The sequence below is a fragment of the Gouania willdenowi genome, chromosome 19 (assembly GCF_900634775.1).
Source record: "Gouania willdenowi chromosome 19, fGouWil2.1, whole genome shotgun sequence".
Classification (NCBI taxonomy): domain Eukaryota; kingdom Metazoa; phylum Chordata; class Actinopteri; order Blenniiformes; family Gobiesocidae; genus Gouania; species Gouania willdenowi.
In genome coordinates this window covers 25,651,851-25,677,720 of record NC_041062.1, presented here as the reverse complement: position 1 = coordinate 25,677,720, position 25,870 = coordinate 25,651,851, and the positions used below count along the sequence as shown (strand labels likewise).

The 25,870-nt window shown below is 38.7% G+C and overlaps 1 protein-coding gene and 1 pseudogene across 1 annotated transcript; one reads left to right on the top strand and one right to left on the bottom strand.

The window, feature by feature from the left end:
- Positions 1-564: 564 nt before the first annotated feature.
- Positions 565-24,269, top strand: kdelr2b (KDEL endoplasmic reticulum protein retention receptor 2b). Its single transcript, XM_028476387.1, has 5 exons — positions 565-840; positions 15,182-15,282; positions 18,999-19,157; positions 19,535-19,787; positions 23,334-24,269. Exons 1-5 carry the CDS (start codon positions 750-752, stop codon positions 23,366-23,368), a joined length of 639 nt encoding a protein of 212 aa, XP_028332188.1. The 5' UTR covers positions 565-749; the 3' UTR covers positions 23,369-24,269.
- Positions 3,618-4,833, bottom strand: LOC114481786 (arrestin domain-containing protein 3 pseudogene; annotated as a pseudogene).
- Positions 24,270-25,870: the final 1,601 nt, after the last annotated feature.

Genomic DNA, 25,870 nt, shown 5'->3' with positions numbered 1-25,870 from the left:
TTTTTTCTTTGATTAAAATGTTTTTTATTAATAATAAAGACACAAATTTACTGTACTAACCATAATATGGCCCAAATACAAAAAATATCAATGAAATAAAAAATGTACTCAATCAAAAATAAATATTTTCAAAGAAAAAGTATTCCAATTTAAATATTTGGGTCTCAAATATATATATATTTTTTGGCATTTACACAATATATATATTTTTTTTTATTGAAGTGATTTTGTGTATTTATTTATTTATTTATTTATAATTGTATTTTTATTTCAAATAGAAGAATAAAGAAAAGAAAAGAAAGTCTACTCATGATAAAGTGAATCCAGCCACAGAATAACTCCCAGCCTTGAAAGTGTAATACTAATAATACGTGTCCTAAGACAAGGCAACAAGGATTTCCTGCTCCGAGCGTCTTCGTGAACTTTCCTACTATTTTCTGAGACGGTGAAGGCACCACAAGTGAAGCATTAATTATTCAAATATGAGCTTTACTCTCCTCTGATTGGCGGAACGCTCCAGCGTCGCTGGCCTCTGATTGGCTGCTGGTGTTTTCGGACACGTCCCCGGCCACGTCGCGCTTTCCACGCCATTTTCCCCGTCCAGTGAAGCCTGAAGTCCGCCTGAGTGCTGTCACTGTCAGCCCGTACCTGTCAGCTCACTACAGCCGGTGGTCCTTAGCGCTGCTCACGGACAGAGCCGTCGGTAGTCGTCCTCAGCTCGGCCCAGTGCTTCTGGAGCTCCCGCAGACATGAACGTCTTCAGGCTAACCGGGGACCTGTCCCACCTAGCAGCTATCATCATTCTGCTGCTCAAAATATGGAAAACCAGGTCCTGTGCCGGTGAGTACATTCACCATTAAGATTAGAAGTCTTCTTTAAATGACGGCCAGTGTGTGTTTGTGTGGAAATGTAAGTGTGTAGTGTGTAACTTGTGCTGTAGTTTGTGTTTGTGAGCCGGCTAACGTTAGCTGTGCTGGGCTAGCACCGGAGCACCGGTGGCTGTCAGCAAACGATGCCTGGTCCGGGTCATGTGTTTCACAGAGTTCATAATCTATGGTGTTATAGAAATGCAAGTGTCCTATTATCATCATTTTTATTATTAGTCTGACTGACTGCTCTGACGTGGCAGCCCCGAATGTTGACTATCAATGTTCACTATCTGATATCTCCAGGGGTCAAAGGTCAGCCTCTACAGTCAACATTTATAATCATTACTAGGGCTGGGATGATGTGCTTTTGTCCCGATTGTTGGGTGTTTATTATTCAATAATAACGATAATTAAATATATATTTATATATGAGATTTAAATCCTCTTTAAACTGACCTTGTTAACACTTAATTCCTAATTCAAATTTAATTCTGAATTACACATTATGAGTTACCATGACTACCTGTCAACATTGAGATGTTCTGCAAAGCTGCATTTAAGACAATTTTATTAAGCAATTCATTAACGGTATCATTACAGTCCAAACAAATCTGACGTTGCACACCTTTGAACCAAGCAGCGGCCATGTTTAAAGTCTCAGGTCAATCTGAGCCTGATTCATAGAGATATTTGAGGAACACACACACAGAGATTTCTTGCTTTATGATATATTGGGCCGATATATGGACTTGTATTTATTTTTTATATTTTTTTTAGCACTTTAGAGTAGCCATTAAAGGGAAAAAAAACAAACATCCATTTTGATGTATGAATATTTAACAAAAAAGTAATAATAATAATAGCATGTGCATGGAAAAGGTAGAAGCCAATATGCTTACAAATAAAAAGCTGATATAATAGGGTAAGGAATAAGGATATAATATAATAGTGCCTGATCAAACATCCTTATCTTGTTATATCCTTAAAAGAATAAGGATATTTTATCAGGCACCTGTGTGGGCAGCTGACGGTAGGACCACGCATTTATATCATGAGTGTTACAATAATCAATGTGCTTTGAAAAAAAAGTATATCAGCTTTAGATATCGGCCATTGAATAATATCGGCTGAATTTTTTTTCTTTTTTTTTATAAAAATCTGTATCTGCATCGGCCATTGAAAATCCCATATTGGTCGACCTCTAGATATTATGGGTAGTTCATTTGTGTTTATTATTCAATCATTTTTATTTGTTTATTTATTTTAATCATAAAAATCCTATCAGAGAAAAAGTGTTTGAATGCAAATAAAAATTGAGACCCAAAAAGTTGCGTTTGAAAAGTTTTTCAAAGTCCACCTATCAATTCTCACTATCTGGCATCTACAGGGTCAAAGGTCAGCGACTACAGTCAACCTTTATAATCATGGTTACTAGGGCTGAGTTTATACGCTTTGGTCCCGATTCTTAGGTGTTTATTATGAGGTAGATTTGTGTCTTTGTTATTCAGTAATAATAATGAAAAAAAATAATATTTGAATCCCAAAAAAATACATTTAAAGCCTTTTTTTCTTTGATGGATTTTTTTTTTGGATTGAAAATATTTTTTTTGATTGAAGACATCTTTTTTGTATTTGGACCATATTATGGGTAGTACATTTGTGTTTTTATTATTCAGTTAAAAAATCCTACCAAAGAAAAAAGTGTTTGGAAGGAAGAAAAAAATTCAGACCCAAACATTTTTTTAAATTTTATTACAAATATTTTCTTTTGAGTGAAGTAAACTTTTATTTACTGAAAAGTTTTTTTTAATTATTGAACAATAAAGACACATCTACCTCCATAGCTTATTCAATATTTATTGTGAATGTAAAAGTATTGTGATGATGTGATCCAATACTGACGATTATTGCGACCTAAGTTTCTAAATGTTCTTAATCCAAAATTAAAAAGAATGATGCACTTATAGAAACAATATATGACTCATCATTGCTCTAAAAAACAATGAACATCAAGTCAGTCAGTCACTCTGATATTTATTTATTTACACTGCACATGACCACACATTCACACACATTCTGGGGAGAAATACGGATTTTTAATATTGGCACAAAAAAGTGACTAATCATGAATTAACCTAAGTTTTTCATTTATATTAGCCCTTCAAATAAAATAAAACATTCCAAAAAAAAACTAAAGTGCATTAAAGTGGAGGTATATGAAAAAAATAACTTTCTAATGGTTTATCTACAGTGATAAACATCCTTTAGCTTCATTCAGAGGGACAAAGTGTAAAAAGTTACATTTCCTCCCTTGTTATTACACATTTTGTTTTTTTTTTAATAAAATAAAACCTTTATTTTTATCAAAGTTTGATCGCAACAGCGAAAAAGATGGTGATGATATTCATTCAATGCACAGGAATGCAATAAACAGCAACAAAGTAAAAGAAATGTGAGAAACTAGTGCAAAAAACACGAAAACAAAAAAAACACACAAATAGAAAAATATATTGCTTTAGTTGGAAGAGAGACTGAGAAACATTTTCACGTGCGACACAACTCTACTGTAAACATTTGCTTTTCTTTTTTCACTCGACCGCAAAACCTGCCGCAAAAGATAAACCCCAGCCGTAGAAGCTTAAGCTCTGGCAGCTTTATTTTGAAAATCTTGGTCGATATGCGTTTGGTGGTGCTATGTGCTTTTCAAACCTCGTTGAGAGGTTTGTACAAAATCTGGTCACGCACACACACATTCTGAGCTTTTATTTTGGTGGTCGCTATTGTTGTTTTTGCTGAAGGTTTTCCTCGTTGGTGGCCGCCGACGTGACGTTAGCGTGCGACAGAAGCTTCCCAAGCATCCACAGAGAAAGAAAAACTGTTTTTCAGGTATGTGCAAAACTCTGGCGAGGCCTCGGAAGTGGGTTTGTCACACGGTGGGGGGTCAAAGCGTTCGTCCTGAGCGAGATCTGCAAGGGATCTGCGTTGTTGTGGAGCCCTTTGGCCTGTAGAGGGCAGCAGACAGGCTCAGCGCTGAAAGGTTAGCCTGGATTTATTGATCTGCTCCTCTCAGCGAGATGGACACGTGTCAGGTCGCAGCATGTCAGTCGGACCACACACCTCTGCAGGGTCGGGGTAAGGGTCCACCTCAGAGTAGAGTGGTGGAGGCAGATATCTGAACTCTGAGATTAATGATGTCAGTAGAGGGGGCGGTTCCTCCCGCTCTGACCAATCACAGCCCTGCAGACATTCCTGCCTGTGGGCCTCTGATATCGCCAGATCGCTGTAACTCGGCGGGGCCTCGGGTCCCACCGACATGCCCGGCCAACCCTGGCTGCTGCAGGCGCTGCTGATGCTGGAGGTTCTAGTGGAGCAGGCGTGCAGAGGGATGGTCCCGATGACCAGAGGCATGGTCAGGGACAGGTTCAGTCCTCCGGGGACGTCCACGTAGACCTCGAGGGCGTACTCCACCCTAATGATGGGACAGTCCAGGATGGCGGGCGACACGGGGGATTTTCAGCAGTTTGCCCTCCCCGCTTTGACTGCGGCCCTGAGGAAGGGCGTCGCCCCGCAGGTTGGACACCAGCTGCTGGATCTGCTTCCCTTTGCCCTTCACAAAGAACGTCTGGATTTGATACAGAGCCGCCTTTGGCACCACCACGAGCGACGAGCAGTTCAGTTCAGCAGCCACGGCCGCTGAAGCTCCACCTTCACCCAGTAACGCACACTGCCATGTTTCCCCTCAAACGACGTGGCCAGAGCCATCTGAGGGAGGTTGAAGCTGAAGGCGAACTCGTGAAAGCCAACGTGCAGCACGGTCTGATCTTCCTCAGGTCCACCACACCTTGGCGGCCCCCCTGGCCGTGATGTCCGGACTGCGCACCCGCACGACCCCGTTCACCTCCACCACCACCCGACCCGACACCAGGTCTCCGCCAGAGAACACCGGCAGGTGAATCTGCTCTATTACACATTTTGTAAAAAGTCAGCTCCAAACAGGCAAGTTAGATTTTACCCACGTTGGTAGGTGACATCACCGAGCACGCCTCCTACAATGTGAGCTCCTCCCTCTCCAACTATCTACCAGCTAAACCAACACTGCGGTTTAATATAGAATATATATTATACTTTATTACCATATATGTAAATACAAACTGCACTACTTTTTCTGCTGCCGATCATGTTGGGAGTCACTGCTTGGATCCGCGTACCCATTGTTTACACACATCAGCTGTTAGCACTCCGTACTAATGCTACACCAGCTTGTGCAGCGAGACCCGACATAGCTTGTGAACTGAGGAGGAAACAATGCGGATATTTACGGATTTGTGGCTCACAGCGCGAACAACGGACTCTGTTGTGGAACCAGACCAGCAGCAGCGTCCAGGCTTCCAACTTTTATGTGGTGACGGACGACGAAGAGCGGTAAGTGGAAATCAGAGAGTCTGGCTGTGTTTGTGTGTGGAAACGAGGAGCTACTGCTGCTCTGGTACTGCAGCAACACAAGACAGGCAAGACAGATTTATTTGTATAGCGCATTTCATACACAAGGCAACTCAGTGTCATTTACATGATCAAAAAGTACAACAGAAAACAGCTTAAAATCAATAACATTAAAGTAGGCAACAAAACATTTAAAATCATCAACAACAACATGACCAAAAATCTCTCTCTCAATCAAACGCAGTAGAGAAAAAAAGTTCCTTTAACTTTGATTTAAAAATGTTCACATGTGATGCTGACTTCAGCTCTGCTACAGTTTGTTCCACTTCTTTGCAGCATAACAACTAAACGCAGTGTCACCATGTTTACTGTGAGCTCTGGGCTCCACTATCTGACCTGTGTCCATAGATCTCAGAGACCTGCTGGGTTCATATCTGACTAACATCTCACTGATGTATTCTGGACCAAACCCATTCACACATTTATACACCAACAGCAGAACTTTAGTCTCCTCTGAGGCTGACTGGGAGCCAGTGTAAAGACTTTAAAACTGGACTAATGTGTTCTGACCTCTTTGTTCTGGGTCAGACCTGAGCTGCAGCATTCTGAACCAGCTGTAGATGTTCGATGAAGACCATTACAATAGTCCAGTCTGCTGGAGATAAAAGCATGGACCAGTTTCTCCTGATCTTTCTGAGTCATTAAACCTTTCACTCTGGAGATGTTCTTTAGGTGGTAGAAGATGTTTTTGTGATAGATTTGATCTGATGCTGAATGTCAGATCTGATCAATCAGAACACCAAGGTTTTTGACTTGGTCTTTAGCTTTTAAAGATCCAGACTCAAATACTTGCTGATAGTCCTCTTTTCCTTGTTACCAAAGACAATCACCTCCATCTTGTCATGGTTTAGTTGAAGCAGCAGTTTACTTTTTCTAAGCAGTCACACACCTCAATGGGACCATAGTCATCTGGTTCAGTGATAGCTATAGTTGTGTGTCATCTGCGTAGCTCTGATAATCAACCTTACAGTTCTGTAAAATGTGTCCTAAAGGAAACATATAAAGGCTAAACAGAAGAGGTCCAAGAACAGAGCCCTGAGGAACCCCACAGGACATTGGTAATCTGTCAGATTCAAAGTTTCCTATGCTTACAAAATAACTTTGCTCCTCCAAGTATGACTTATGTCATTGATCACTTTGATCAGATCAGTTTCTGTACTGTGATGAGAACAAAAGCCTGACTGAAATTTATCAAATATTTTGTTGAATTTTAAGAATTGACTTAGTTGGTTGAAGATATATTGTGCTGTATATCACACACACTTACTCAAAATCACTGCACGTTGTTTGATTACGTCATTGCGTCACACGCTACTATTCGGCCTTGCTTTTAACTCACTAAACCGAAGGCTGAATGTTGCTTGCGTTGCAATATTTAGCCAAATATATTTGGTGGCAAAATTTTTGGTGCATCCCTAGTCATTAGGGATGTGCATTGACATGAATCTGATGATGCGATTCACAATTTTCATGTCACCATACGATATATACCGATACTAAACAATACAATATACAGCACGATATATCACATTATCAATAATTGCAAATGTCACCTTTTCAAGTTTGTCAGACTGTCAAATTGCATTTTTCAAAAAAGTTTAACTTTTACTTATACAACAGATTCTGATTCTGTTAAGTTCTTAAATTCTTTAATTAAAATTAACCAAATTCCTTTATAAAAGTGTCCAGTATGTTTTATGTAAATTAAGTGTAATCAACTTCAGCTAAAGGTCATTGAGTAGTGAGGTAGTTTAACAAAGTCTGATGGTGCGTTCACTGACACCTAGTGACTGGGATTTTACGTGCTGTGCAGATGTTGGCAACATTAAATGGTGTTTGCTTTTAAAAACATCTGTCTATAAAGCAAGGAATCTGTGTGTTCCTCAAATATTTCTGCGACTCAGGATCAGTCTGACCTGAGACTTTCAACATGGCTGCTGCTTGGTTCAAAGGTGTGCAATGTCAGATTTGTTTCTTTTTCTGTCTAATGGGTCTAAATATGGATGCTGGGCAAATGCTTTTATTTTGGGACAAAGACCATTATTTTATCATCATTTAAAAACAAACAATTATTTTGATTCACATTAAATGTAACTTGTGCTCTGAAATAGAACAAGCATCTAAGAAATGTGGTACATTTGATTTGATCTGAACTTTTAAAATTTTAATGTTGTGATGATTGGTGACGTGAGCGAACGCCGTGGTCAGGGCGTGCTTGTCTGGAAATGGGTCAATGTGTCAGTGGAGCGGCTTTATTTCAGTATCTGAGCACTGAAGTGTCTTATATACAGAGGATGAGACTAGGGCTGTTGACAAGGGCCGTTTGTACATTCCGAAAAAGGAGACGAGAGAAGCAGTTTGCTTATCTAGGTCCCGTCCCCTGTTTTGTACATCGAAAATTTACATGGGTTTACATGTTACATGTCTCTCTGGTCAAACATTCTTAGGTTGTTCTGAACAGTACTTTTTTGTGTAGGATTTATTCTCATCTGTAGTCACTGTTTTTTTTTTTTTTTTTTTTTAATATTCCTCCTCTTCTCTATTGTTGTTCGTGTTGGCCTTGTTCCCTGCCACACGTTGTTTGCATTACTCCAGTTCAAGAAAAGTTCATCTTCTTTCGAAGTTGTTCGAAAGGTTTTTCCCTTTTCATCCATGACGTCACCACCCGGGAATCTCTTTTGGGCACACGTTTGCAGCTTGTTTTGTCTCTACATCAAGGTTATTCCAGCTGTTGTTAGTTCTATTGGCAGTGTTGTATTTTCCACTGTTATATTTAACCCTTTCTTGTATAAGCACATTACTATGTCTTAGTTCATCAGCAAGGTAGTAATGTAATCCTTAATCACCCCACCACCTAGCAATTGAAATGAATAAATGACAGACCTTTTTTACTCTTGGTTTCCACATTGAATTCAGTGTCAGTGAAATAATCACAGTCTGAGTTTTTGTTTCCAGTGTTTATATAGATTTGGGTCCATGTCCGTGATTACCATCAGTAATGTTGTTGTTTAGGTGGATCCTTCGTATTTTCCCAATTCTTCCATAGTTTTGATGAATATTGGTTTTCCGTTCTCTTCTCCCAGTGGTGTGATATAAATCCTGCAGTTTCTCGTCCACGTCTTTAGAATCTTTCCTCCTTTTTATATTTGGCATGCCTTCCATGCAATGCTTGCGTTTTGTTTTGTCAAGTTTTCATTAATAAAAACCTTCGTTTCCTTCAGTTTTTTGCCTTGCTTCAGTAGTTCTCCTTTAAATTTCACATTCGTGAAGGTGATTTTTCCAGCTCTGTTATCATTTCTCTTTGGCAGGAGATGGCAGGAGTTGATGTTGTCAGGGTTCAGGACAATGTCCTTCGACTCCAAGTAGTCAGTGACCTGTTGTTCAATCGATTTTTTTTTTTCTTCGTCACTCGTGTAACTCCTGGGTATTATCTTTAGGCCTGTGATGATGACATCTTTCACTCTTTCCTTTTGTTCCAGCTCTTCAACGCTCGCGTTCAACAGTTTTAGCTCTTCAGCATTCCTGTCATTCTGCTGTTTCAGTACCTTTGCTTCACTTTGAAGGTTTTCCAGTGATTTTTCCAGCGTCTTTTCCAACGACTTTATCTCGGCAGATAGACCGTCTTTGAGGTTTCGTAGACCCTCGCGTATCATCTCCTTGACCTCTTCCAAACCCGGATCAGGTTCTGGAGGGCCTCCATGCGGTTTTTTAACCATTTTTCTTTTTGTCTTGGGCCCAATTTTTCAGGCTGTTCAGCTGTAAGCCAGCTGTAGCCAAGGTCGTGTTATCGGAGCGAGTGAAAACACGTCTGCTCTCTCCAAAAGACCAGAGAAGACAATATTGCAATTGCGGTTCGATTTACGATTTTTAAAAGTAGTTTATACATTTACAGTGAAGAAAATAAGTATTTGAACACCCTGCTATTTTGCAAGTTCTCCCACTTAGAAATCATGGAGGGGTCTGGAATTTTCATGGAAGGTGCATGTCCACTGTATGAGAGATAACCTAAAAAGAAAAATCCAGAAATCACAATCTATGATTTTTTAACCTGTCTATCAGCTAGAATTCTGACCCTCAAAGACCTGTTAGTCCGCCTTTAAAAGTCCTCCTCCACTCCACCGTATTATCCTGAATCAGATGCACCTGTGTGAGGTCGTTAGCTGCATAAAGACACCTGTCCACCCCATACAATCAGTAAGACCCAAACAGTCAGCATGGCTAAGAGCAAAGAGCTGTCCAAAGACACCAGAGACAAAATTGTACAACTCCACAAGGCTGGAAAGGGCTACGGAGAAATTGCAAAGCAGCTTGGTGAAAAAAGGTCCACTGTTGGAGCAATCATTAGAAAATGGAAAAAGCTAAACAGGACGGACAATCTCAATCGGAGTGGAGCCCCATGCAAGATATCACCTCGTGGGGTCTCAATGATGCTAAGAAAGGTGAGGAATCAGCCCAGGACTACACGGCAGGACATGGTCAATGACCTGAAAAAAGGTGGGGCCACTGTTTCCATGGTCACTGTTGGTAATACACCATGATGTCATGGTTTGAAATCATGCATGGCACGGAAGGTTCCCCTGCTTAAACCAGCACATGTTAAGGCCCGTCTTAAGTTTGCCAATGACCATTTGGATGATCCAGAGGAGTCATGGGAGAAAGTTTTGTGGTCAGATGAGACCAAGATTGACCTTTTTGGTCATAATTCCACAATGCGTGTTTGGAGGAAGAAGAATGATGCGTACCATCCCAAGAACACCATCCCTACTGTGAAGCATGGGGGTGGTAGCATCATGCTTTGGGGGTGTTTTTCTGCTCATGGGACAGGACGACTGTACTGTATTAAGGAGAGGATGACTGCAGCCATGTATTGTGAGATATTGGCCAAAAACCTCCTTCCCTCAGTCAGATCATTGAAGATGAGTCGTGGCTGGATCTTCCAACATGACAATGACCCAAAGCACACAGCCAGGAAAACCAAGGAGTGGCTTCGTAAGAAGCATATCAAGGTTCTGGAGTTGCCTAGCCAGTCTCCAGACCTAAATCCAATTGAAAATCTTTGGAGGGAGCTGAAAGTCTGTGTTACTCAGCGACAGCCCAGAAAGCTGACTGATCTAGAGAAGATCTGTGTGGAGGAGTGGGCCAAAATCCCTCCTGCAGTCTGTGCAAACCTGGTGAAGAACTACAGGAAACGTTTGACCTCTGTAATTGCAAACAAAGGCTACTCTACCAAGGTTTATTGTCTAAATTTTGTTGAACTTAATTTAAATTAACCTAATTTAAATGATCCTGATGACATCATTCTGGACCGTAATAATTAAGCAAAAATAAATGGACTAAGTATCAGAAGTTATCATTAATCTACAATGTTTCAGACTCTACAATCCCTGGTATTGATGGTTTCGTCCACAAAAACAGAACAACTTTATCCACAGATCTTCTGTAGCTCTGATGAGTTTAAACGCTCTGAGCAGCAGAAAAAGAAGTGCAGTTTTTATTTACATATATGGTAACAAAGTATAATATATATTCTATATTAAACCGCAGTGTTGGTTTAGCTGTTAGATAGTTGGAGAGGGAGGAGCTCACATTGTAGGAGGCGTGTTAGGTGACGTCACCTACCAACGTGGGTAAAATCCAACTGTCCCGTTTAAAGCTGATTTTTTATAAGATGTGTAATAACAAGAGAGGAAACGTAACTTTTTACACTTTGTCCCTCTGAATGAGGCTAAAGGATGTTTATCACTGTAGATAAACCATTAGAAAGTTATTTTTTTTTCATATACCTCCCCTTTAATGCACTTTTGTTTTTTTTGGAATGTTTGTTTTATTTGAAGGGCTAATATAAATGAAAAACTTTGTTGTGCTTTTTTGAAAAGCAAAGGCCACTGGAATATTTTCAAAATGTCAGAATATTCAATAAACATTGAGTTTCTTTAAAAAAAAAAAAAAATGTCTAAAAATGTATTCTAGGCTATTTATGCACTATTAAAAAAAATAGTGAAAAACTTAAAAACCGCATTCGATTCTCGGTACTAGGCCAAGCGTTTATATTTTATTCGCCTTCGGCCTTAAATATTCTTTTGGGTGCATCCCTACTAATGACTAAGCAGCTAAAACGTTAGTTTAGAGAGGTTTCAGTTGACCATGTTAAATATTAAGAGTGGTTAAAAAAGGTTAATTCATGATAGTCACTTTTTTGTGCCAATATTAAAAATCCGTATTTCTCCCCAGAATGTGTGGTCATGTGCAGTGTAAATAAATAAATATCAGAGTGACTGACTGACTTGATGTTCATTGTTTTTTAGAGCGATGATGAGTCATATATTGTTTCTATAAGTGTATCATTATTTTTCATTTTGGAATAAGGACATTTAGAAACTTAGGTCGTAATAATCGTCAGTATTGGATCACATCATCACAATACTTTTACATTCACAATAAATATTGAATAAGCTTTGGAGGTAGATGTCTTTATTGTTCAATAATTTAAAAAACTTTTCAGTAAATAAAAGTTTACTTCACTCAAAAGAAAATATTTGTCATAAAATAAAAACATTTATTGGGTCTAAATTTTTTTTCTTCCTTCCAAACACTTTTTTCTTTGGTAGGATTTTTTAATTGAATAATAAAAACTACCTATAATATGGTCCAAATACAAAAAAGATATCTTCAATCCAAAAAAAAATATTTTCAATCCAAAAAAAAAATTCATCAAAGAAAAAAATTTTTGGGATTCAAATATTTATTTATTTTCATTATTATTATTGAATAATAAAGACACAAATCTATTTGTATTTGTTTAAGCCGTTAGATAGTTGGAGAAGGCGGAGCTCACATTTGAGGAGGCATGTTAGATGACGTTACCTGCCAACGTGGACAAAATCCAACTGTCCCGTTTGGAGCTGACTTTTTACAAAATGTGGAATAACAAGGGAGGCTAAAGGGATGTATATCACTGTAGCAAAACCATTAGATTGCACTTTAGCTTTTTTTGGGAATGCATGTTTTGTTTTATTTGAAGGGCTAATATAAATGAAAAACTTTGTGCTTTTTTTGAAAAGCAAAGGCTACTGGAATATTTCAAAAATGTTGTAATATTCAATAAACATTTACTTTCTTTAAAAAAACATGTCTAAAAATGTATTCTAGGCTATTTATGCACTATTAAAAAAGTAGTGAAAAACTTAACCGCATTCGGTATTCAGCCAAGCGTTTATATTTTTGGCTTCAAATGGTTTTTTCGGTGCATCCCTAGTAAATATGTAATTTGTATGAGGAAAAAATAGGTTTTAATTGTCGGTTTTGGGTCGGGCTCTGATATAAATACCTAATGTCATAACCATAACTCATAATCTCATAACACACATGTATTTCTGCTTTACTCAGACTTTAAAGACTGATTCAAATATGCAATTTTGAAAGTTAATTGTGGTAGTAATATTGAAACACACACTCATTCATTTTTTATTTAGTTGATTGTTTTTGTTTAGATTATGAAGCACACTGTTTATATTGGAGGGTGAAAATGGGGGTGTCCATTAGGGATGTCCAAATCCGATATTGATATTGGTCTGATATCAGCCAGAAAACGAATATCGGATTTTATCAGACTGCATTTAAAATCTCCGATATAAGCGCTTTGTTGTTCCTCAGTTGTTCCCACCATCTACTGACAGTAAAAAATAACCGTAGTGAACTTGAATTGTTGACTATTATTCTCTGTTTGAGTAACATCACTTGATCAAGCCTTTTCTAACATTCCACACTACAAAATAAGTCATAAAAGTATGTATGATTTGTGCTGGTATTGAATCGATATCGGCCAATACTCAGCAATATCGATATTGTATTGAAAGTGAAAAAGTTGTATCGAGACATTCCTAGTGTCCATACTTTGTGACCTATTGAATGTTATTAATGGGGTTATACATTTCTTTCATCCATTTAAAGTGTGAATGATCATGTTACCAGGATCAGGGTCATTGATCCAGATAACTGATAATGTATGGAAAAAAGGAGATTTGTCTCTTAGCGGTGATTTATGCTTGTTGTTTTTTTTCTCTTTATTTAAAATCAGGCTTCCATAAGCCTTTACACACTCTGGAACTGCGCATACGTGACCTGGGGGGTCATAGGTCAGACTCTGTTGATGCTTCCAGAGATCTTTAGTGTTTTAATAGTGTTCATATTATTAATATTACACATATTCAGACTCGAGGAGGGACCAGGGTTTTCCGCTGATGCCACTTTCAGCCATCTGAGCACTTTTAAAAACCGATGGCAGCAGCTCAGCAGCAGTATGGAAGCAGGGCAGTCCTCTTGTTTCCACACAGGTGACCCCTGGTGCACGAAAACACAGAGTACCTGGGTCTTCAGCGGGTGGGATTTGGACTCTACCTGGGAATGATGATTTTTTTTGTCAATATCGCCCATCCCTAGTGAAGTGCCTTGCCTAAGGACGCAATGACAGATACCACTGAGGTGACTGCCACCCCACTGTGGCACCTGAAATTCTCAGTGGTCTCCATCCAACTACTAACCAGGACCAGGCCTGCTTAGCTTCACATATCTAACGGGATCAGGCAATGACAGGCTGGTATGGCCACGAAATTTTTATTAAGATATTATTTTACAAATTTGAAGGAAGTGCACAAGATGGACAGGTTGATGAGTGAAACAGCACTGATCAGCTGATTGATCACTAATGAAAAGCAGGAAAAAAACAGGAATTTTAGCTCGTGTGCAGCAATAGCTTTAGCAGCATTAGCTTTAGCAGCTAACTCACCCGACCTTGGAAACCGATACCACGTTTCCGCATTTTTTTCTCCAAAGACTTAATGCTCCACAGGGAGGAAAATTATCTAAATCTCTGTCAGACTTGCTGTTTACACCATCCGCTATGGTGAGTTTATACCTCTTGACCTTTGACCTCTGACCTCATGCACAAGAACTGACCTGTGTGAAAAGGCTTATATGACACAGAAATACATCAAACATGCATGTTTTGGGACAATCTCATGCTTTCTAACTATTTATCCCTGAATCTGTAGAAAGTGTCGCAAACAGTCCATTTCTGATCTTCATTGAATTCAAAATCTCATGCTATGTAATAGGGGTGTCCCGATACGATATTGATATCGGATATTGGTCCAATATCAGCCAGAAGATGAATATCGGATTTTATCGGACTGCATCTAAAATCTCCGATATATACCATATTATATTTATTCAATTGTAGAATATTGTAGATATTATGTTGAAGGTATAAATGTATGTAACCAATTAGTTAATAATAAATGGGTCAGTTTTTTTCATCCCTACTGTTACTGACTATTATTCTCTGTTTGAGTGACATCACATGATCAAGCCTTTTCTAACATTCCACTCTACAAAATAAGTAATTAAAGTATGTATGATTATTGCTGATATCGGATCAATCTCAATATCGTTCAGTACTCAAGGCTGCAATATCAGTATCAGAAGGGAAAAAGTTATCAGGACAACCCTACTATGTAATCACGTGGCTGCACAGGATCTATATGTGAATCATGTGTGATTCATGTGTTGGTTTCATTGTTGTGTTTCACTGAAAATAAAAAGTAGCTTTGTGATGTCATCATTTATCTGAATACTTTTGTCCATATAGTGTTAACTATTTATTATTATTGAATAGTGGGGACTTTATTTATTGCGTTATCTTGTAATAAAAGCAGAAGAAGTGTTTAAATATTGTCCCAGTGCTGTCCAGGTGGAAGTGATGAATGTGTTTTAAACATCGTAAACTAAAGCATCTTCTTCCTGTTTCTCTGCAGGTATTTCTGGGAAGAGTCAGGTTCTGTTTGCCCTGGTGTTCACCACGCGGTACCTGGACCTGCTGACATCCTTCATCTCTCTGTACAACACCTCCATGAAGGTGAGCCCTGTAGCCACACCCACTGCGTGTGTGCGCTCATTTACTCATGTATCTTTCTAACATCAACGGTTAGTAGCAGGGTTGCGATTACATTTTTCAATGTAATAAACCCCTAATTTAACTCATTCAGTACCAGCCGTTTTTGAGCATTTTGACTGATTTTAAACTACTACTATGACTATCTGAAATCTGACACCAGATTCTGAAAGATTGAAACCTATACTTTCATCAAAAAAAAAAATGTGTTTCTGGCTCGTTTCATTCTTTTGTAATCAGCCGTTGAATAGAGCAAGTTTTACACAAATCTAGAGTTTCAGAGCAAAAAGCTGAGAAAAAAAGCCTTTTTCTTAAAAAACCCTGTCAGTGACTTTAAAGCCATTTTTTTTGCTTTAGTGACAACTCTAACATCTGAACATTGTTTCCTTATATAAAACAAAAAAAAAAACACTGAGACCAGGGTTTTGATGGCACAATTATTATTATTTATCTATCTGGGTCAGAGTTGAATGGATTTCTTACTGTATTTTGGCATTCCTCCAACTTTCTCTCCCGTCAGTCTGCACACACATAACTTCCTCTTCGTCCCGGACATGCAGAGTGTCACTGTGTTCCCGTTTTTTTATCGTTTCATCTCACCATCGCTACACTATCCATGAGTTCCACACTTGCTCTGGTCGAGTGTGCACTGCTGTGAACGTCAACTCTCGTACATAGCGCCATTTTCTGTCTCGTAAATGCCTTACCTCCTCTCCCTCTGAGCTCTGCTGAGCATTGATGATATCTCATCCAAAGGTGCGCTGCTACCTCCTACGTGTCACGTATTATTTTGCTATCTGACTCACAGGCTAGGGGTATTTTGTACCCCCCCTAACCCCCTCCTCCCGACACGCAGCGATGACCTGTTTAGCCCTGTTATTTTGATGGTTTTATCTCACCATCTCAACATTATCAATAATCAACTCAGGTCCACACATGTGTGGAGCTGTGAGCTGCTGGATACGTCACAATATCACTCTGTAGTGCCATAATCTGACTCGTTCCGGCTTCTTCCTCCTTTGCTGGGTAGCATCAGTGGCTAATCTCTCTTCTAATGGTGCACTGCTGCCATCTTCAGGACACAGTTGGTCACTACAACACCCCACAGCTTAGATATTGATGAGGAACCTCCGCCAGGGTGTTTTCTAGTAATCCCCGTGAAAAAACGTAAATGACGAGTTATCTCGTCAATGGCACTGAGCGTTTGGATTTGAAATGATGAGTTATCTCGTCAATGGCACTGAGTGAGTTAAAGGTAACCTTTTTAAGTGGGAGAACTTGCACAATTGGTGGCTGACTAAATATTTTTTGCCCCACTGTACAGTCCGGTGGACTCGGTTGCATTTTAATTTAGTCCGGTCCGCTTTCACACATTCTATTTGCCAAGCGCACCAAACTTTCTGAACAACGTCACGCAGGCAAAACGGTCGGTCGTCTATTCGACAGAATAGTTCAACCTTCATAGACGAAAACCACACTTCTGTCAGAATAATGCATTTTCCAAAGTAAATCCCCAGAAACATCATAAATAATGATTAAAAATTACCCATAAACACAGTGAGTGTGGAAATGTTTGTGGTGTGTATGTATATGTGCAGAAGAAAAAAATAACAATTGAATATATATATATTTTTAAATTATACATGTTTTATTTCCTAATTGAAACAAACTTCCACGATTTAGGATACCTACAAAGAATAAAGCTTGGAAAACACAAGAAAAAATGATTATTAATACTAACTTTGAGTTGATTAATGCATGCGCACGCAAGCTCCTAAGCCCCGCCCCTCTCAAAGCTAAAGCTAGCCTAGCCTGCAGGCTAACATGTGGTCTAAACATGGCAGAAGAAACGCAGCAAAAACACTTGGTAAACAAAACAAGTAAAATTCTCTTATATGGGAAGAAGTGTTTTGTTCAAAAGTGAAAATACTTAATTTTAGTGTTTGGCAGATTTTATTTATGTTTAAAGAATAGATTTGACATTGTTTTTTTTTTTACAAAAAATAAACAACTTTTTGGTAGACAAATAATCGTGATTTCAATTATGACTAAAATAACTGACTTATTTTTTTCTATAATCGAGCAGCCCCAATAATAAAGGACAAAAATACTTTAAAAGGAGAGAAAAATAAACCACACAGAGCCTTTGTTATTTCCTGTGATAATGCTTGCATTCCAAAATGCCAGATTTTGTGGCAGCTTTTTTTAAAAACTGCGGCAGAAGTTGCAACATTTTAAGGCGTTATTATTTTCTATAATTTTGTCTAAACTGGTCAGTGTGCTAAAAAACCTGATTCCCTGTGAATTCTTTATTAACAATACAGAAAACTGCTCAGATTCACAATAATTTACCAAGATATGGATTATTTCCATCACAATTTAAAGGTTTCCAGTGCAGAGAATATAATCAGTTTGTTTAAATTTTTGAAACAAAAACATAAAAATCCTAAAATGAATAAAAAAATAAAATAAAATGGTTATTTTCCTGTGAGAATCTCATCAATGCACTCGTGACTTTTACTACAAACACTTTTTCTGCAGAAGAGTCTCATGTGTTCAGTCATGTGTAAATGTGTGTGGAGATACCACCAGGGGGCGCAAACACCAATGATATTAGTCACTGCTACCGTTTTATGGAGCATTCACACCAAACACGTCAGGTTTACATTCACAATACATGGTGGACGCACTTCTAGGGAGCGTCAGAGATCCCGCTGTGCATCCCGTGCCTCCTGTGTGCCGCGTTTTGAAGCTTTTCGTGCAGTGGATGCTTTTGGTGTGCGTCCGGTGCTTCCGACACTGGAGATGGGATTGTTGAACTTTTGGGGCATATCGCAGCACGTCGACCAATCAGGAGCGTTCCCCAACCATGACGTATCAGAATAATGAGAAGAAGAAAAAATATATATACAGTAAATAACCGGAGGCGGAGACAGATTCGCCTGGAATAGAGCGCCTGTAGTTGTTGTCCTGGTAGGAGACGCTAGCGCAGATACGGGTCAGCAGGTCGTCAAACTGGGCACGGGAGAGACGGAAGTAGCGCTGAAAGCGACTCTCGTCCTAGCGCAGCTCTAGTGAATCCAGAAACGTTGCCGAGGAGTAAATAAAGCCAAGTCACTCTGGATAATGTAGAGCTGATGAACGGGAGTCGGAGGGGGCGTGTTCATCAAGGAACTCCAAACTTTATTCTCCATTCACCCACACTTCTCTATAACCCTTTGACATCACAGTGCACACGCTGAGTCACACCTAAATACATCCAACCAGAAACACCACCTTCTCATCACAATGTTCCACCACTTCACAGTCACTGGGTGAATAATGAACGTAACTGATCATAATATCATCAATTGTATGGACACCACCAGCAACAGAGAAGCCCCTCCCCTCAACGCACATCCTGAGCATTTTTGACGCTGGTGACAAGCGTCTGTATTCAATGAGCATAAGCGTTCAACTACGCGCATAAGGCACGATTTTGACGTTTGAAACGCGTTTGGTCTGATTAGTCATTGTTCTAATGCTGACATGAATGTTGATATTTGATCCAATCATGTTTGTGGCCTCGCTGTGATTAAAGATCTACTGACTGTGAACTTGTGAATGCTGCGTCTTCACACATTAGAACAAACTACTGCTGGTTTTTGTGTGTAACGTGTCCCGTGTGTTGTTGATGTCAGATGATCTACATCGGCTGTTCCTACGCCACCGTTTACCTGATCTACATGAAGTTTAAGGCCACGTACGATGGGAACCACGATACCTTCAGGGTGGAGTTCCTGGTGGTGCCAGTGGGGGGGCTCGCCTTCCTGGTTAACCACGACTTCTCCCCTCTGGAGGTGACACTCACACACACAAACACATACGTTCAAAGACACACACGTAGACACGCGCACACATATGTATGTATGCATGCACAAAGACACACACACACGACCAAAGACACGCAGACGTATACGCACGCACAGACACAGAGACACACACGTATGCACACACATGCACGTATGCATAAAGACACATACACACACACACACACTGTGTGAATCTGTACCGCTATGGTCTCGGATCCTGTGGACGCGCAAACACACACACACAGACACACACTTACACACTAACCTGACACTCTACCTCTGTGGTCTCAGATCCTGTAGACGTACACACACACACACACTCTCTCTCTCTAATGTGTGACACTCTACCTCTATTATGGTCTCAGATCCTGTGGACGTTCTCCATCTACCTGGAGTCTGTGGCCATCCTGCCTCAGCTCTTCATGATCAGTAAAACGGGCGAGGCTGAGACCATCACCACCCACTACCTGTTCTTCCTGGGCCTCTACCGGGCCCTCTACCTCATCAACTGGATATGGAGGTTCTACTTCGAGGGCTTCTTTGACATGATCGCCATCGTGGCTGGAGTGGTGCAGACCATCCTCTACTGTGACTTCTTCTATTTGTATGTAACCAAAGGTCAGTGTGTTTTAAACTCCTACAACAGGAATATTATAATATTTTTATATATTATGATAGTTTTACAAATGTAGCAAAAAAGCTTTGAAATGTTCTTATTAAAAGATCTATGTCTAAACATCTCATTGTTTTATATTGGAGTGAAACATTGATCCAGCTTTTTAGATCATTTAACAGCTTTTTAGATCATTTAACAGCTTTTTCAGTCAAAATGACAACTTGTGCTGCTTTTGGTTGCTATAAATCAGGGGTGTTTAACTTCTAATTGGCCAGACCAAAACATTTTTTTCATCTTTTTTTGTGAAGGAAAAAGTACAAATTCAAGCAAAGTCTTGAATGTTAAGAAATTGGTCAAAATTCCTTGACTTTGCAACTAATTTAGGATAATTTTCAAGAATTTTCCTGTAATATTATCGAGAATATTACTGTAAATAATGTAGAATTGTAACCTCCATCATATTTTATCTACAACTTAATTAAAATTTACACACAGTCCTGTATTTGCTGAATCTTTTACTTTAAACAAAATCTTCCTGTGGGCCAGACTAGATGCTCTGGCGGGCCGAACTTGGCCCGCGTGCCTTGGGTTTGACATATGTGCTTTAAATAATCAGGAAAAGCTAAAGATGTCGATAGAACAGTTTTTTGTTTTGTTTACTGAAAGAGAATCCTAAAAATAATCTATGACCACAGGGGGCGACGAGGGACCTTTACTCTCCCTTAAAGGTGCAGTCCGCAACTCTCAGATTCCTCTATCCTCCTCCCTCCCCGCTGCTCTCTTGCCCTGCCTCCAAACTTTCTAAAGTCCCTCCCTCAGAGGAGCTAACAAGCTAACGTTAGTCCGACAGCAACATCACAGTAATATAACATGCTCCGTTAAAAGCATATTACTACTTCCCTCTCTCAATGTGCACACACCTCAGCAGCAGCAGCAACAACACAGTGTCACTTACAGCAGCCCACACGGAGGCTGCTGCGCACACATGCACTACAGAGTTCTAGTGTAACAATTGTAAATCCAACATCAAGCAGCAGTAATTACCTTTCAAGCAGAAAAGTCACTAATTCCATCTTCTACTCCTCCAGACCATACACTGTTAAAAAGACAGCGCTCTGGCTCCAGGAATGGGGCGGGGCCTGTGAGCAACAGCTGTCAGACAGTCCATCAAACACAACCCTGGCTCTGATTGGTTCTTTTTGCTCGGTCGCGGTGCATTCTGGCAATCTGCCAAAGGCTGCAGGAGCAGCAGGGGGCGGGGCTCAAAGAACCTGTTTTTTTCACACAAACTACTAGTTTCATGAAAAGCTATCTAGGAATGTGCGATATTTTATCGTTTATGATTTATCATCAAAAACATTCTCACCGGTAAGAATATGTCATCCCACGACATAAACGATAAATTTCCATGTCGGAAATTAGCGAGGGCCATTTGTCCCTCAATTTAGCCAAGAATGCCCCAAAAAATGTCACACGTGTGAAATAAATTTTAAGCATAAATAATAATGTCACTATTCATTCGTCTCAATTTGTGAAACACAATATTTTTTATATATATTTCACGTGTTCACAGACAAAGCTGGTCCCATTAGACTAATGTAACTATTGAGATTATTACACATGAATATACTAATGATTAAATCATCAGCTTGATCTGGTTTAATTATAGGAAATCAGAGTTATTTATTAACCATAACTTTATTTAACTCATTATTAGATAAATAAACAAGATTCATCAGCTGTAAAAACTATTGGAGTTATTTGTGCTTTTCATGTGCTTTTTGTGAGGAAATAATACAATAACACTAATAGTGACCCACATGCACAAATATATTCCATAAAATATCAGCTCATGAACTCTGAGTCAGCAGTTATTGTAGCCTTTTTTAATGTGTCTAATGTTGATGTATTCACATTTATTTGTTTGTAAGGAATAGGGATGTAATGATTCACTCAACTCCCGATACGATTCGATTCACGATACTGGGTTCACGATACGATTCTCTCACGATTTATTTTACAAAATGGGACTGTAGTCAAATGATGACTGAAAAATATTCCTTTATTTTTTTGGGAAAAAACTAGAAAATACTGTATTATTTTCCTTTTATTTTTTATTGTCAAAAGAATCCCTTGATAAACTATTCAAAACAATGCAATTTAACTAAAAATAAATCTTGAAATAAATAAAGGAATAATACAAATGAAAATGAAGCTTATTAATTTAAATTCTGATTCTATAGTAAACAATACAAAACTGCATAATAGCTATTTTTCTTTTTAAAAGTGCAACTGAAAATGTATTTTGTGCCTTAACAATTAGACTTTTTAAAAAAAAAAAAAAAAAAAGCGCCATTGCACTGATTAACGTTAGATATTTGTTTGGACCAGCAGAGGGCGCTGGTAACCCAGTGGTCGGTTAGCATGCAGCTAATCTAGCAGTGAAGAAGAGATGCTATGCTAGCAGACAGAGCTAATAGAAAAACGTGACTTTTACAGATATTCACGTAATATTACAGATATTCTTTCGGTGCTAAAGGGGCAATGAATCATTTATTAACATGTAAGAGTAGAAGGCGGCCAGAAAGAAAGTAGTAGCAGATTCTGCCTGCCGGTACACTGCTGGACAAGAGAAGGGATAAATATATAGCGCCCTCTGCTGTTTAAAAAAAGTACTGCGATTCAATTTTCAAAGTATCGATGTCAATCGTGATACCTATGAATCGATTAACTGCCTTACGATTAATCGTTACATCCCTAGTAAGGAACCTGTTTACACTAAGTTGTGATTTTTTTTTTTTAAATAATTTTTATTTATCGTGATTTTAATTGTTATTGTGATAAATACCAGAAATTATCAGGATAATTTTTTTTTGTCAATATCGCCCATCCCTAAAGCTGTCCTTGCATAGTGACAGCTTTAGTAAATATGATTAAAAAAAAAGTCACTTAAACAGCGTGCTGACACGCTCTGGTGGCTGAAGTTAGACTGTTGAAGGACTCCAACTCAAAAGTCCTATCTTCAACAGTCCATGATTTACTCTCGCAATTCAGCCACCAGAGCATGTCAGCGCACTGCTTAGCGTACTGTTTTTTTTAGAGCAACCAAAAGCTGATAAATGATCTAAAAAGCTGATAAATGATCTAAAAAGCTGATAAATGATCTAAAAAGCTGATAAATGATGTAAAAATCAGGCTGAATGTTTCACTCCAATAGAAAAAAATGGGATGTTTACAGGCAGTGGGGCCATGTGACATCATCAATCACATGATTTCAAGATGGAGGAACACAGGCTCTATAATTGTAAAGTAGTCCTATTTTTAAAAGTTCATAAAACAATTATGGTGCATAATAATGTGTTTTGTTGGACATAGATTTACTAATAAGGACATTTAGAAGATTTTAGGACATATTTGTAAAAGGATGACCTTTAAGGAATGGAGAATAATAAATAAGTCATAAGAAACACAACAGCAGAATTAAAGATATTATTAATATTAGTGATAGCAGTGATGACCTTAGTAATAATAAAATGTTTGTCATTCAGTTCTAAAAGGAAAGAAGTTGAGTCTTCCAGCCTAAAGCCGAAGCAGAGCGTTTGGGTCAGACTGAGAGGCGGGGCTGAGAGGGACGGAGGAGAAGAGAAGAAGTGGAGGACACCTCTGATAAGCCCCTCCCCCACCTACCCCATCTACCACCACTCCCCCCCTCCACAGACCCACAGTAAGATGCCTGAGACAGGAAGCACGCGGGACTGGCTGATCCTGACAATCAGGAGAGGAGGATGATGATGATGATGATGAAGGTCTGATCAGCAGCCTGTGGGTTTCTGTTTGATGCATCTTGCCTTAACTTTTGTAATACTCTGTAAAAAGGAAGAAAAACCCAAGTTTTCTACATGAAAAAGTGTTGTGGAGATGGATGTAAATGATTGGGCGTTGTATGACACAGACTTCCTGTGGTGGGCGGGGCTTGTGTGAGTGTTTGAATCTAAATAAATGTCTCTGTTTTCTTTGATTCTACACAGAGCAGTTTAAGAAGTCCTCCTGAAGCTGGTGGGCAGGTGTTTTTTTTTTTTAATGTTAATCTGTTTTTCTTTGTTTTTTATTTTTTTAGCTTTAAATTTGGCAACGATCCAACATGATTCCAGAACGATGAAGCTTCTTTTTTCAGGAGTGTTTTTGATGGCCTTGTTTCAGGACTCGTCTCAATATTTGAACACATTATCCAATCATATGTACACATCCACACACACTCAGCCCATTCATTTCAGACACACTTGTGATGTGTGGCCTAATGCTAACACGCTAACATGCTAAACTCTCAACACGTCTCTTTTAGGTGCAAATGTATTTATTTTTAATCGTTTTGCTGGTTTCCAATAAACAGAGTCCGTACAGTCGACCAATGGTTGTGCAGTGTTTTTACGTCTCACAAAGCACAGATCAATGATAAACACTGATTAAATTAAAAGTTTTATGGAGGTCGTTTTGTGTCTATTATTCAATCAAAGAAAAAAGTGTTCAAACACCATTTTTGGTTTCAATTTTTTTGTCTGTGTTTTTACCCTTTTTTTATAAGTTTTAATAACACTATTTGAAATGTAATATTAATACATAAGGCTGACGTTACACCGTCATTATTATGACACAACACCCGTTATTAGCATGAAGACAGTGTCATGAAGGCTGTTAAGGGTTGTTCGCTAAATTATGACACCTTTGAAGCTATGTTGGCTTTTCTTGGGAAAGCATTGCCATGACAACTTGACATTGATCAGGACAAAATGTTTACATTATGACCAGGTGACATTAACATGTCATAACAGACCTGATGATCAAACATCCATTGATTCATCGTCTGACCCACATATTCCTGTTTTAGGGTCTCGGGGGTCTGGGGTACACCCTGGACAGGGAACCAGTTCATCTTAGGATGACACACACACTGACGATCACTCACTCCTGTGGAGTGTCAAAATTCCAATCTAGTGAATGGTCATGTTTTTAGATTGTGGGAAGGAACCCAGGCAAGCACGAGGGCAGGGCTCTGGAGCCTCATGTGGCTCTTTAACTCTTACATAATGGCTCCCTACAGCTTTAAAAATATCGAAAAAAGTTATTTTTTTTTTTACAGATGTTATTAATGATTAATGACAAATAAAATCAACATATAATAATTTGTTAACCTAAAATAAATCATGTTGTACAATGACTCAGCACATTCCTACAACATCTACAGACCATCAACTTTCCTCCACCTGTGACTAACCTTAAGTTTTAAATCCCTGGTAAGAAACTAAACCAACAAAAACACTATTTCTGGAAGAAAATACAGATTTTAATTGTGTGGGAACAGATTCATTTAACCACCAATGTACAGGTTAAATATGTATGTTTTATGTGTGGCAAGAAATGAGTAATTAGCACGTGTTGATCACATGATCATGTGTTATCATATTCATGTTACTTTTTGTAGACTTTCAAACACATTAACTATAAAAATCTTCTTTATAAACATTGTGTTCATGTAAACTGAGATGTGTAAGAATTTGAAGATGAAGATACTGTTTAATTTATTAATGTGAATTTATTTCATTTTAAACTGTTTTTAAGTTTTAATTTACATGATCAATATAAATCACATTAAATCTTACATTATTCTATATAATTATAACTGTATATAATGTAATTCACTGTATTGTCTTCATTGAGAAGGTATTTATGGCTCCAGGAGGACTTTAATCCAGGTGAGATGAGGTTAAATGGTTCCTTGTAGAGTAAAGGTTACAGACCTATGAGAACATGCACACTCCGCACAGAAACCACCCCAGGGTTTCAACCAAGGACTTTGTAGCTGTGAGGCTAACGTGCTAACCACTAAGTCACTGAGCACCTCATTTTTAAACTTTAAGAATTTATTTGTAATTCTATTAACTTTATTTATTTTATTATTATACGTGGTTAGAGTTGTCATTAGACCATTATAACAGTGCATAGTAACTAAAATGTCATTATGTGTTAAAACATAGCAGATTTAAGATGAACACCAGTACACATGAAGAACAGCAGGTTTAATCAACAC